The sequence below is a fragment of the Gobio gobio genome (assembly GCF_949357685.1).
Source record: "Gobio gobio genome assembly, chromosome: 14".
NCBI lineage: Eukaryota > Metazoa > Chordata > Actinopteri > Cypriniformes > Gobionidae > Gobio > Gobio gobio.
This window is the reverse complement of record NC_137107.1, coordinates 36,079,354-36,092,251: the sequence shown is the minus strand read 5'-3', so window position 1 is coordinate 36,092,251 and position 12,898 is coordinate 36,079,354. Positions and strand designations below refer to the sequence as shown.

At 37.0% G+C, this 12,898-nt stretch overlaps 2 protein-coding genes across 6 annotated transcripts in view; one reads left to right on the top strand and one right to left on the bottom strand.

Annotated features, from left to right (window-relative positions):
- Positions 1-147: 147 nt before the first annotated feature.
- setb (SET nuclear proto-oncogene b) lies at positions 148-4,792 on the bottom strand. 2 transcript variants are annotated; one of them, XM_079835945.1, is made up of 8 exons: positions 4,476-4,792; positions 3,458-3,515; positions 3,232-3,374; positions 3,031-3,134; positions 2,831-2,944; positions 2,582-2,752; positions 2,354-2,494; positions 148-2,245 (listed from the first exon to the last, which is right to left on the bottom strand). In XM_079835945.1, exons 1-8 carry the CDS (start codon positions 4,546-4,548, stop codon positions 2,225-2,227), a joined length of 825 nt encoding a protein of 274 aa, XP_079692071.1. In that variant the 5' UTR covers positions 4,549-4,792; the 3' UTR covers positions 148-2,224. The 2 variants fall into 2 exon arrangements, with proteins under 2 accessions (XP_079692071.1, XP_079692072.1); XM_079835946.1 differs by having other exon boundaries at positions 2,359-2,494; positions 4,476-4,768.
- A 1,727-nt stretch (positions 4,793-6,519) lies between these two features.
- specc1lb (sperm antigen with calponin homology and coiled-coil domains 1-like b) overlaps positions 6,520-12,898 on the top strand; it is a 52,820-nt gene continuing 46,441 nt past the window's right edge. For 3 of the 4 annotated variants that reach the window (XM_079835337.1, XM_079835336.1, XM_079835335.1), the window contains exon 1: positions 9,674-9,790. In XM_079835337.1, the coding sequence (XP_079691463.1) occupies positions 9,780-9,790 (11 nt within the window). In that variant the 5' untranslated portion in view covers positions 9,674-9,779. Of the gene's footprint in view, positions 6,714-9,673; positions 9,791-12,898 lie in introns of those variants that run through there. The other variant, XM_079835338.1, reaches the window with a different exon arrangement.

Genomic DNA, 12,898 nt, shown 5'->3' with positions numbered 1-12,898 from the left:
AGTATTTTTGTATCATCATAAAAAGGACACATGCACGTCGGTGACTGTGTTCATTTTTAATAAATTCTATTGTTTAAATATATAAATATATTGTAAATAATTGACTGGCACCCTGTAATGAACGTCTAAGAAAACATTTTTCTTTTTGCATTAATCACGAAACAATGTTCGCTGATTTTATTTGATATTACTGATCACAGAACATTTGCACATACCGGTATGTGTGCACTCTATCATGTGATGTTATATAAGATACATGTGCAACTAGTAGGATTAGGACAGTTCTGTATCAGTTCATTGACAACAAACACATTTTTGTTGATATTATTCAACTATGATTTATGTATAAGAAAACATCAATACATGAGGGTGGACAAGACACCGAATTGTGTTACTGGTGCTTGAAGTTAAATAAATAACTTTCATGTTTTTTTTTATCCTCTAAAAAATCTTTCCAAAAATGAACGCACAAAGTTACAAAATCGTAAAACACCATGACAATTGTACCTCTAGTAGATACAAAATAGCTGAAAACTTTAGAAATTAATAATTTCATTGACACACAAATAACATTTCAGACCTCTGGTTCAGAAGTAGACCGTTTAAGTTTAGATAAGGATTGCTTCCTCCTCTCACCGTCAAAATCCCAAGTTCTCATTTTGAGGTGACATAGTAGACTCAATGGTTAAATTTGCCTCTACATAGTGTGTGAATGATAAGCCATCATAGTTATTGTAGAATCACACAATGCATATATTATAAATAATTTGAAATTATCCAATAAGTTTACCTTGTATTTCATGTAAATGGATGTGCATGTTATGCTTGAACACAAATGATCATCAGAAAACCTATCAAAACTTTTCTTTGCAAAATGGCTGATGTCCTAGCCATTGTGTGGCGTTAATACATAATTATGAAATAACGCAAAAGCATCAGGAAATTATGAGGACATTCTGAACACAAAATAGAATAACCATAAAAATTAAGGCCATTAAAATTTCATATACCATTCATGAAAATGTAATGATAGCGCTTAATATACCGCACTGTAAAATAAATATAATAAACCAAGATGACTTAAATATGTAAAATCATGAGACTAAGACCCAAAGCAATGTAGTCATAAAGCAGTTACAATGTAATACAAGTACATTAAGACCTATTTGCAATAACTTTGCAAACTTTTGTACCAACATTACCCTAGTCACGACTCCTTGATGACAAACCATTCAAAATTACACTAAACTATCTAGAAAAACTTTTACACACATCTTTGAAAGTTGTTTTATATCAAAACATAGTAAAAATAACTATGTAAAAACACATTGTACTCACAAATGTTTTCATTTGAATATCTCCAAGAAAGAAAACAGCTGGAGAAGAGACAAGTTGTAGTTTAAGATTCTACAGGCTTTATTATCTCATTTAAATAATCCTTTAATTAGCCAAGCTCAAAATTACAAGAGGAAGTTTTTTTTTGTGTTTTGTTTTTATTAAAAATGTTTCAAACCTCATGGGTGTCTGTAAAACATTACAATGAAAAGTCAATCAACATAAACCCAAATGTTGATGTGTCAAATGCCCACTCGCCCCACCCAACCCTATTGAACTGTCAACAATAATAACTGCCATACCCTGATATTGACCCCGAATCATTTACAAGAGGTGACAGGAGCTAGCTGGTGCTTTCCTTTTGTCCAATATATCACATAGGAAAAACAGTGTCAACTCTTTGGGGCCCACCTCTGCATTAAAGAAAATATACAAAAAGAAAAAGTGGCTAGGTATGTACGCTATGATTAGATCACTGCACCATGGCTTATTACTTCAACTCACAACCATTCACAGAAAAAAGAAAAAATCATTTTATATATTTAATATATAAACTGCTATTTACTTCAGTTTAGTCTACAGAGGATGACGTGCAGATTGTTAATAATTTTTTTGTATTTGTCTTTGGAGATGGTTGTAATTAAAGATGACGCAAGAGGCTTCAGCAACGAGATGCCACTAGTTTTCCAATGCAGGTATTGTGTGTCCAGGGAATTAACTGGGTTTTAGACATGGTCAGGACAGGAGAGGCTTCAGTAGAACAGAACATGGAGCACAAAAAAATAAAAAAAATAAAAATAAAAACAAAGCTTTTTTGCTCCCATGGTTGGAGGATGACTTCAAAAAGGAAAGAACAGGTACAAGTGATGGAATATGTCCTTATTAACCTTTAATCATCCTCCCCATCATCCTGAAAGAGGTCAAGAAAGAAAGAAAAAAAAAACATTAAGATTTATGATCGATGATAAATGCAACCACTTCATTTTAAAGCAAAATCTTTGAATAAACTGCATCTCACCTCACCATCTTCTCCATCGTCCTCTTCGTCTTCCTCTCCTTCATCCTCATCCCCCTCTTCGTCAATGTCCTCCAAACCCTCCTCCTCTTCCTCATCGTCATCTTCCTCACCTTCACCCTCTTCATCATCCATATCAGGGACCTGAGCAGAGAGAAAAAGTTTAATCAAGTTCTGACTCGATACAGCGTACGCTTATCAGCGTTTAGCAATAATGATATTTTTTCATACCAGGTAGTACTGCAGGGGGTTGGGCCAGATGTCATCTTTAATGACCTCCCCGAGTTCATCAGCCCCTGCGTCAGAGTGATCGGTAAACCAGGTGAAGAAGCTCTCTGGCTCTTCATGTTGCCGTTTCTTCCCTGCCTTGTTCGGTGTCTGTCCAGTACGCTTCGTCAGGTCCTGCATCATACATAACCGGTTAATAGGCAACCAATCAGGAACCGCATTAATCCAAAACTGACTCAATTGTTAACCCACCTTTCCAGCCTTCCATTTGATTTCAGTGGATTTCGAAGATGGGTCACCGCTCTCATTCAAGTGGAACTCTTTTGAGAGGACTTTGTTTTCAAAGTATGGATTTTCATCAAAGTACTGTGGAGAAGATAAAATGACATGTCAGACAATTGGTTTGTCAGTGCATTACTTTTTAACGTGACCGGATGAAAAGGGTTACTTACAAAATCTATTCTGTAACCTGATTTGATGTCCTCAAACTCTGTGACCTCCACTCTGGTCAGGTAATGAAGTGCTTCTTCATCCTCCTCACCGAGCAAGGCTGAGACTGTAAGTCAAATCATAAAACAATATATTAAAATTGAATATATATAAATAAAAACCAGCAAAAGCACAAGACCAAAGGATGGGTTTCAATATCTCACCTTGTGGATGGTTGACGAATGTTGTGACCCAGAAGTTTGGAATTTTGGCTATGAGTTCTGATCTCTTCTGGAAGAATGGCTGGCGTAGCTTATTGTACTTCTGCTCTACTTTTAAAATTTCCTCACTCGCCTGCTCATTCAATCTGGAAAGCAACAAAAGCAGCATAAAACAAATGCATGAAATGTGCACTTATAAATGATATTTAAGAGGCACTGACAAACTTACCTGTCGATTTCATTCTGTACTTCATCAATGTGTTCAATTGCCTCCTGTTGCTCTTTTTCTGAAATGCAATAAAATAACTATTTATTCATCATATTCTTCATGCGTTACAAAAGTAGGATAAAACTGCACCAATGTGCAATTTTTGTATTGAATAACAAAAAAGCACGACTTTAAAAGTTACATGCACATGTATCTATATATAAAGGAACAATGTAAACACGATGCATTGCGTAAGTCATAACAAAAAGCAGCATTATTTTATTTTGGTCTGATCTGGTTCAAAATCACAAAGGAAAGGTTAAAGTGAAAGCGAGGTGTAACTGGACGACCAGCTCAATCCGGTAGAGTTTCAGCAGCAGCTGCGCAAGGCCGCGAGGTTTAAACAGAGGCGGCCACGCGCTGGGCCATATTTACCGTTCCCCCAATGAATTACACATTACGGCCGTGATACTATCACTGCCGTGGTACATTACTTTAAAAGTTGGATAGGATCAGAAAGTCATTTCGACGCACTTGAGCGTCATTAAAACACGTCTGCGGGTATGTGTGATGCGGCGGCAGCGTGGTTTTTGTGACACATGCGGGAATGGCTCGAGATGGCGGGTGAGACACAATAACCAGTTAGCCTGTTAGCACACAACATGGGCTCAACACAGCGCACAAAATATTTTCGAGTCACTATCGGTTTAAAACGTCACGCTCGAGCACATAAGTGAAAACTATTAGGAAATGTGCGTTTTGAATAACTAAAAGGCGCGCGGGCGCAATGTTCGTCGCGCGTGGCACAATAAAGCCGCCGCGCGAGGAAACATCATGGCCTCCGGTGCGCGCGATATCATTTTGCTGAAATTACTCCGCAAAAACCCACTTCTACTTAATTAAACGGTCACAGACTCGGGCTTTCCTTAAAGATTAAAATACATGCTAAGCGACTAGTTAAAATGTATATCCGCGCTTTAAACGCAAAAGGTGTAAGTTACTGAAAATGGCGGTGCGCAGGAGGCCGCCATTACTTTACCCGAGGTCTCGTCCGCTCCGTCGTGATTCGAGTTCTGCTCCTTTCGGCTCACTTTCGCCGCCGACGCCGACATTATTCCCCCACAGCCGAGGATTTGCCTTCTTTCTGCTGAAACAAAAACTCCGGAACGTCCTCCTCCGCTTGAGGAAAGCGAAAGAAGGGGAAATAAAGTTGGTTCTAGCTCAGTGTAGAAGTGCGAATATCACAACGTGTGTTGCGCTTCCCCTCCACACATACAACACACGCACACTCAAATGAGAGATGCGTATCACACCACGCGCCTCCTCTTTTCTGACACTGTGCTCGCATGCGCGCCCCCTCTGGTCGTCCCGAGAACGCGCTTTAGGAGAATAACGAGCCACGCCTCCTCCTGATATAATATAGCCTAATATAATATAATACAATAAATATAATATAATACATTCTTAGAATAAAAAAGAGTTTGGGTTGGGGCAGATAAAAAGCATTTTGCACAGAACAGGCTGTATAAAATTTGGCTATGCAACTCTGGACATACCATTAAATTGAAAAAATAAATTGAAATGAAATATCGAACATTGGTCATAAAACTATCATTCAAAATTTTCAAGTTGGTGAGATTTTTCATTGTTTTTGAAAGTCGATTATGCTCACCCAGGCTGCTTTTATTTGATCAAAAATACAGTAAAATAGGAGCATTGTGAAATATTAGGCCTATTTCAATAAAATACGTTTTTTTCTAGATTTTTCTAATGCAGATTTGCTGATAAAGAAACATTTCTTATTATAAATTGCTTCTTGATATTTTTGTGAAAATGATACGTCCCCCCCCCCAAAAAAAAAATATTTGATGAATAGAAAACTCAAAAGATCTGTACTTACTTTAAATAGAAATCACCATTATAAATGTGTTTACTGTTACTGATAAATTTAATGCATATTTGCTGAATAATAATTAATTTCTTTAAGAAAAAAATCGCACTAAACAAACTTGTGACAAGATAAAGATTAGACAAGCTTTCTGCAATATCAAAGTCCAGTCAGCCATGTTTTAGGGCTTTTTTGTCCTGTCTCTTTACCCATATATTCATGTATATTCATATATTTTTACACCATATTTCATATTTAACCTAAGTTTAACAAGGTTAAACAGGCTCTGAGATTTAATCCAAAATATTGAGCTGGAAATCAGAAATCCTGTAATATATATTAGTTTATAAATTAATTGTCCCGAATGCCAGATTTGTCAGTTTATATAGCCTATCATATTTTACATACTCTTTTGTATCTGATGGTGTTGTGGCAGAATACTTTCGATGGACATAAACCTATGGATTTTTAAGAAAATCATGCATACATCAATACTTATAAATATTTAGCTCAGCTAATATTCAGACATAATATATAAACTCAAGAGTTACACTGATTAAAGTGCTCAGTATGTATGTTTAGAATACATTTTATCCCTAGTTTTAGAAAGCGCGCGGCAGGTAACACGTCACGCACATTTTTTTGTGAAGCCTGAAATCATAAAGGAAGGAGATTTTTGTTAAATGTATTTTTTTCATGCAGGACAATGTCACTTGAGGTTAACAGAGGCGAACTATGATTTACGCTTGAATGTAGTTTGTAGTTTCTTAATTACAATCACAGGCAAGTAATGAAAGAGAATGTTTGCCTTTAGTTAACTGTAGCTTAGCATTTAATTTGAAGTGACAGAATAAACTAACTGAATTAAAGCTTGACGACTGTAATACTAGTCCTGTGATCTGGGCCTTCTAAATTTGGGAATGTCCTGCAATCTTTGTTTTAGTGGCCCAGATTTGTTTTTAACTATTAAACTACTGCTTCATACTTCTACAAAGAACAATTGTTTTTCGAAATGTCTAAACAGTCCTCCGTTTATTTCCTCTCCGTCCACCACTTTATATCCCTGCTTCACGTTTTAGTTATCAATACCAAACATAAATCTTCAAGAAAATCAGATTGTGTCCCAGACTTTTACTTTGAAAAATATAGCAACATACACTGAAGAAAGGCGTGGCCGACTATTGTGTCCTGCTTCACATCGCGTTCGGTCGGCTTGGTATGAGGACTGGGAAGCACTAGCATCACTCCGCTGCCGGGAGTCAGGAAACTGAGATTTTTTTTTTTTTTTTTTTTTTTACAATATCAAAGCGTTTATTTCCTTTTCTGTCATGATTCTGTCAACTTGCGTTTATTCGGATACATCCTAGGAAGTTCTCCGAGGAGCGCAAGGTAAAATGTCATTTAAGTTTTTGTCTTCTCCTCGATCGATCTCGCTTATTCTTCTGAATGTGTCCCAGTTGGATTGTGGTCAGTTGTGTCAGGAAAGAGGGATTTAGGCCCACCGGGAGATTTAAAACTTTTTTTCACAAATGAAATGTCATATATGGTAATATAACAATGTATCCTGCCGGTGTGTCTTCGTTTTATGTCATCAGTTAAATAGTCGCAGTTTGCTTTGACAAGTTTATGTCCTGATGGAAATAATGTTGTCATAAGATGAGTCATAACTTTTTTCTATGTTGTGAATTATGCATCCTATCAGCTGGCAATGTCAGTCCATCAATGCAGTACACAATTTTTTTTAAGTTCTAAAAGCCACACTTTTTTATAGTGATATTTATTAGATATGTTTGGCAAACTACTACTGTCATCCACTTTAATTAAGTGGTGATTTTATCGGAGGATTTCTGTCAAATGCCATCATATTGATTTAATCAAATTGAATAGATAATTATTTAACTGTAATAAAATTGATTCATTGATACAATTTGTACTGTGCCATTCTATTCAATACTGAAAAGTTTTAAGTGTATAGCATGTTACACCACAGGACATGTCAACTTTCTCTATATAATTTTTAGCAGCGGCTATTTGCACTAAGTGAAAATAGCAATAGATTCTATGTACACTCAGTGAAAATAGCAGATTTTCTTAGCGATAATTGCTATTTACACTAAGTGCAAATAGCATACTAAGTGAAAATAGTGATGTATTCTATTTACACCATGTAAAAGTAGCAGTATGCAATATGTGTAAATAGTAATTACATGCAATTTATACTTTATTTTGACAGATACATACTATGTGCACCTATAATAACTGCAATAATAGCATAGAGTGTAAATTATTATATTTATTAAAATTATTAAATTCGATGGTGCCTTAATGGGACAATATAAGCCCTCCCTACACCTACCCCCTAACCCTACCCAATAAATGCTTTTATTATTACTAAATATAATTTATTTAGGCACTTTATTTCCATTTTTAGAACATTTTCTTAATTTTTATTGAAAGTAAATGCCTTTCCGATGTGATATGTGATGGGAAAAGGGAGAAGAGCGAGCCCGCCAAAAGGCGGATTCGAACCCTGGTCGAAAACCAAGATCCTTAAACCTTACGCTCTACTGATTAGGCCACTGAAGATACTGAAATGCACAGTTTTTTTTTTATCTTGTTTTTCCCAAACAGGCATTGTTAGGCGGAGCTATTTGCACTTGGTGTAAATAGACACTCCGCTTTTTTTTTTTTGCCAACTACACGTATATAGAGTTAATAAGAAGTCTGTATCAAATATTAGAGTTAGAATGTGTCATTTATGGCAAGAGGATTTCCTTTAATGTTGTTCGGAATAGTCTCTACTGAGCCTATGGCATCCATAGCTTTTTCCCATGAAGGCATTTGATGAGCTGGTTTGAATTGATTCTAGCAGGCAGCAGCACATTCCAGTCAACCCAACGCCCCCAAACATCCAAAGCATTTTGGGGAGTGCTTCAGGGTAGAGTATATATGGGTAATGGCAAACCCTCATTTTGCATAAGGTTGTAAAAAGGTTGATTGCAGTCGGAATAATCTTATTGTAGATACTCTTTTGCTTTGCTTTATTTACTGAGCACTTCTCTCAAAAACTTAGCTGATTAATAGGGCTGCGTGAAGTACTGTATGTGAAATTTACTGAAAGGGATAGTTCACCCAAAATTGAACATTCGGTCATCATTTACTCATCCTCGTGTTGTTCCAAACCTGAATGAATTTGTTTCTTCTGTGGAACACAAAAGAAGATATTTTGAGGAATGTCGGAAACCAAACAGTTGATGGGCCCCATTGACTGCTATAGTATTTTTTTCATACCATGGAAGTCAATGGGGCCCCTCAATGGTTTGGTTACCCATATTCTTCAAAATATCTTTTGTGTTCAGCAGAAGAAAGAAATTAATATAGATGTGGAACAACTTGAGGGTGAGTAAATGATGAGAGAGTGTTCATTTTTGGGTGAACCATCCCTTGAATTTCCTTTTCTTTTGTTTTCAGATTCAGAACTCAACACTTCCCACAGCTCAACAGTGATTGGTTAGTCATGCATTTTAAGGTGCTAAGGTTCAGTGTGTCAAAATATGTTGGCCTTTTGCTAAGCCTTTTTTCTTAAAGTCAACATGAAATCAAAACCAACCTTCACTGCTTTTAGAAAAACTGTTCCTCGTCTTATAGCTATATTCATCAGTACATGTTATTTTAAAGAAAAAAAGGGTGATGCGCCGAAAATATTTTTTTTTACCAAATCCAATCAGAAATCAAAATCAAAGTCTTAATTTTGCCAGAAAATGAAATTGCAGCTTATGATAGTTTTGGGTAAATTTGGGATTTGAAATTTGGGTAATTGGGATATTATACTCCGTATGCTGTTCAGAGTGTCATGTTTACAGGTGATAAACTGTATAGTCGTTGTAAAGTTCTTTAGCCTCTTGATATTTCAGCCAAACAAATTTGAAATATTTCTGTTGTTGCATAATTTTTGGGCAATTTTTGGTCCACGCTGCTTGCATTTTTGCTTGTTGAAGCATATGCCTCCTCCTTTATCGCTGAAGCATATTGTGATGGATTATGATGTCTTGAACTCCTTTAGGACTCTTTACTTAGATGATTCTTATGAAAATATTTTTAATTGAGTGAGAGTATTTATCAAAGATAAACTTTAAAAACCTCTTATAAAAGTAAACATTTCTACTTACCTTTTTATGTTGATGTTGTATATTGTTCATTTATTTACCTTTTTATATTTGTCACTTTTTTCTTGCCATGAATATAACGTGGTAGCTGGCATGGCATTGAATTATAAACAAAAACACAACTTTTTTAGCCTGTTTACATGGTTTGCACCACAGACTGTAAAAAAAGATGGACGACGCACCTTCACTCTCTTTACTTTCTCTGAAGCCGCCAATGTCCCAATATGGCGCTGACATCTTGGAGCCGGTGTCTGTGCAGTAGCGATTGTGAACTGGAGCCACAAGGCTCATGCAGAATCGGTTAGTACAGTTTACTGCAGAACAACTCCTTATGTCATTGTGAAATAAATAGTTATGGAAATGTAGAAAGTAAATTTAAAGCTCCAATCTCCTCCTGAAAATCCTGAAAAAAGTCAGTTGATGCCTGAATGACTTTGCTCAGAGAAGCTGTCAGTCTCAGCTGTCAATCATGACGTCACATCCCCGTTTTTAACTAAATCCAAACTTATAAAAAAAACAAAAAACGAACACTTGAACTTACATCAGCGCGATAAAAACAACCTAAAATGACAAACCATCTTTGGAAAAAATGTATTTGAAGGGTAATTTGATTGTTTCGATTGTCTCACGTTCCATTAGATTACATGGAGAGGGCAGGGTTTATGATTTATTTATTTGACACGGTCAAACAAGTTCGTTGGCAAAGCGCTATGTTTCGTTTGTTGATTTCGATCAATCAGAACTATTTTGGCCAAAAAGAAAAAATAATTCGGCTTTTTCGCCTGAATGTTTTTGGTTGCCGAAATTTCAGTGCGTCACTAGTCTTTGTAATCTCACAAAAATCAAAACATCCCTCCAACCTTCTCGCTCCATGTAACATCCCTTTTTACAATCCAATCAATTCATTGTGAATAAAGTCATATCCCGTCCTACATTTTTTTTTTTTTTTTCTTTGAATGTTCTGTATCAGAAATAGGGGTTGTGGAACCTGTTTCCTGTTAACTTTAATCATTTCAAAATGTTATTTATGAAGTCAAAGAAACATTTCTTGTAGCTCATTCGCATAAAATGCTTCTCTTTCTCATATGTTTTGAGCGCTTCATTAGAAATTAGAATTGGTTATAGCAGATTTGGGTGGAAATGAATGCCCGCATGCCCAGTGGGACGTCCTGTGGACCGGGTGGAGAGACACTGACCCAGTTGTACCTCTCTTGAGCTGACCGCACTCTGTTTGATCACATTAGCAGCTCTCAGTGGAATGAGTTCATTGAATGGAAGCTCTTATTAGTAGCGTCATGGTTCTTATGTCTCAAACCTCTGGCAGGGATTCGGACTGATGTCTCACTTGATGGTAAAAACCCTTTAAAAGTAATGTTTCCTAACTATAAGCTGTTTAGGTATTTTTTTATAGGCTTAGCTTATTTACAGATTTAGGCCTCCTGCTGTTATAATTGCAGAATGTTCAGTGTGTGTATGTGTAAGCAACTGTCCAAACAAACACATTCCTCCCATCAGCCTTCATACTGATGCTCAATTAACAAGCGGCTGCTGTGTCAGGTCTGCAAGGAATTTCCATTAGATGCGTGTCTGAAATAGCCCAAAGAATCATCCAAACACTGAATTCATAGGTTTTTGGTGAGATACGTTAAAGGAATTGAATCCCTTGAACTTCACAGGACCATCTTGCCTGTTTTGCATATCAAACGGTTTGTTTAGGCAGAGTGTCAGTAGGTCAAGACTGTGGTCGCCGCTTAGTGGGCCATTAGAGATTACTGGACTGTTCTGTCCTGCTTGAATTCCCTCTCGAGAGAATTAGTTCTTGTTTTTGCTTTTCAAAAGCTTTGTATTATTCCCCCCACAAGGTCCCTTTTACTTTAATGTTTGCTAAAAAAGACTGAACTTCACTGTGGCCTTCCTGTCAGACCAATGTCTTTAACACATGGATCTCCCTCTGCAAAACAACATCTGTTTTTTTTTTTGTGTGTGTGTGTGCACTGCTTTCTGGTTTTTATGACTGTTGTCTTCAAATTTATTTAATTTATTACAAAGAGAGGGTCCATTTATTTTATTTTTACCCACAGCACTGGATGCATTTTCCCATCCTGCACTACACAAGGGCCAAATGACTTTCCACCATGTTGCACATATTTAAGGCATCATCACACTCTGTTGCTTTCACACCCAGCAGGAAGTTTAAACATGGCCATGAAGTCTAAAGGCCCATTCACACCATGAACGATAACATTCTGTTTATTATTAGCACATGCTATCCACCTATTTCCGGGGGAACGTGGGTACAACTTCCGGTGAGGCGGTGGAAGTAGTATACCAATGGTATTTTGTGTGCTTGTTAGTGAAGGCGCTAAGTGTTTTTCGCATCATTGGCAAGGTTTCAAAATGATAATTTTTTTCATGTTTTTTTTATCAGATGGTGCCACAATGGTTAAATGAAGGTTACTGTGAAGCAACATTTGCAACATGAATGACACACACTAAACATTTCAGTTAATTAATAATATCACAATACAATAAACAATAACATTTTCGTGTCCTTAATTGTCCTTACTTTAATGACCTGCTGCATGACTACAACAGCGTCCTGGCCCTAATACATGAACACTGTCTGTACCTGTCACTGATGCTAGCACCCATGCCTTGTGATGGGATACGTGCAGGCTCAGGCTCGGCTCATTGTCCACTTTTTAGGTCTGGGCACCGAACGGCGATACTTTTATGGTATCGAACGAAAAACTGTGATACTATGAGTGTCGAAAAATTATTTATCTTTCGGTGCCAAATTTTGGTTCCAAAAGCCAAGCGGATTTTATACACTTATAAAAGTGGAGACCGAGTCAGCAACCAAAAGGCGCAAAAGGAAAACTTTCTGTGAGACGTAAGTTCACAAACAGTGCGAGTGAATCACCGCGTGCGCGCGCGCTCTCTCCCTTTCAAAATGCTCAAATGGCTTCACATCAGCGCATCGCATCTGCACTAAAATCGAGCTGCACAGTTGACACAGGATTTGCCACTTGCACAATCGAGGCAGTGTCGCATCATCACTAAAATGTATCATTTGCATTTATTTTTAAGTCTTGCCAGTGTTCAAACCGCTCAGCACACACACACACACAGGCCATCTCACAAAAAGTGCGCGAGTACAAATTGCGCTGAAATGGTCAAATACACACAAATGTATGTACTAAATTACTGTCTTGACGAGTATGCACGTAAACCCCGTCGTGACTCGCGAGTGAACGTTTGTGCATGTTACCGTATCCGTGTTCGCTCTTAAAGTGACAGCAGTCGAATAAACTGCTGCTGTCTCTGAGTTTCTCTTTGTCTTGTGTTGTTTGATTAACCTTTATGACACTCACTGCTCTTGAATGACTAACTTTTGCAAATTTAAGT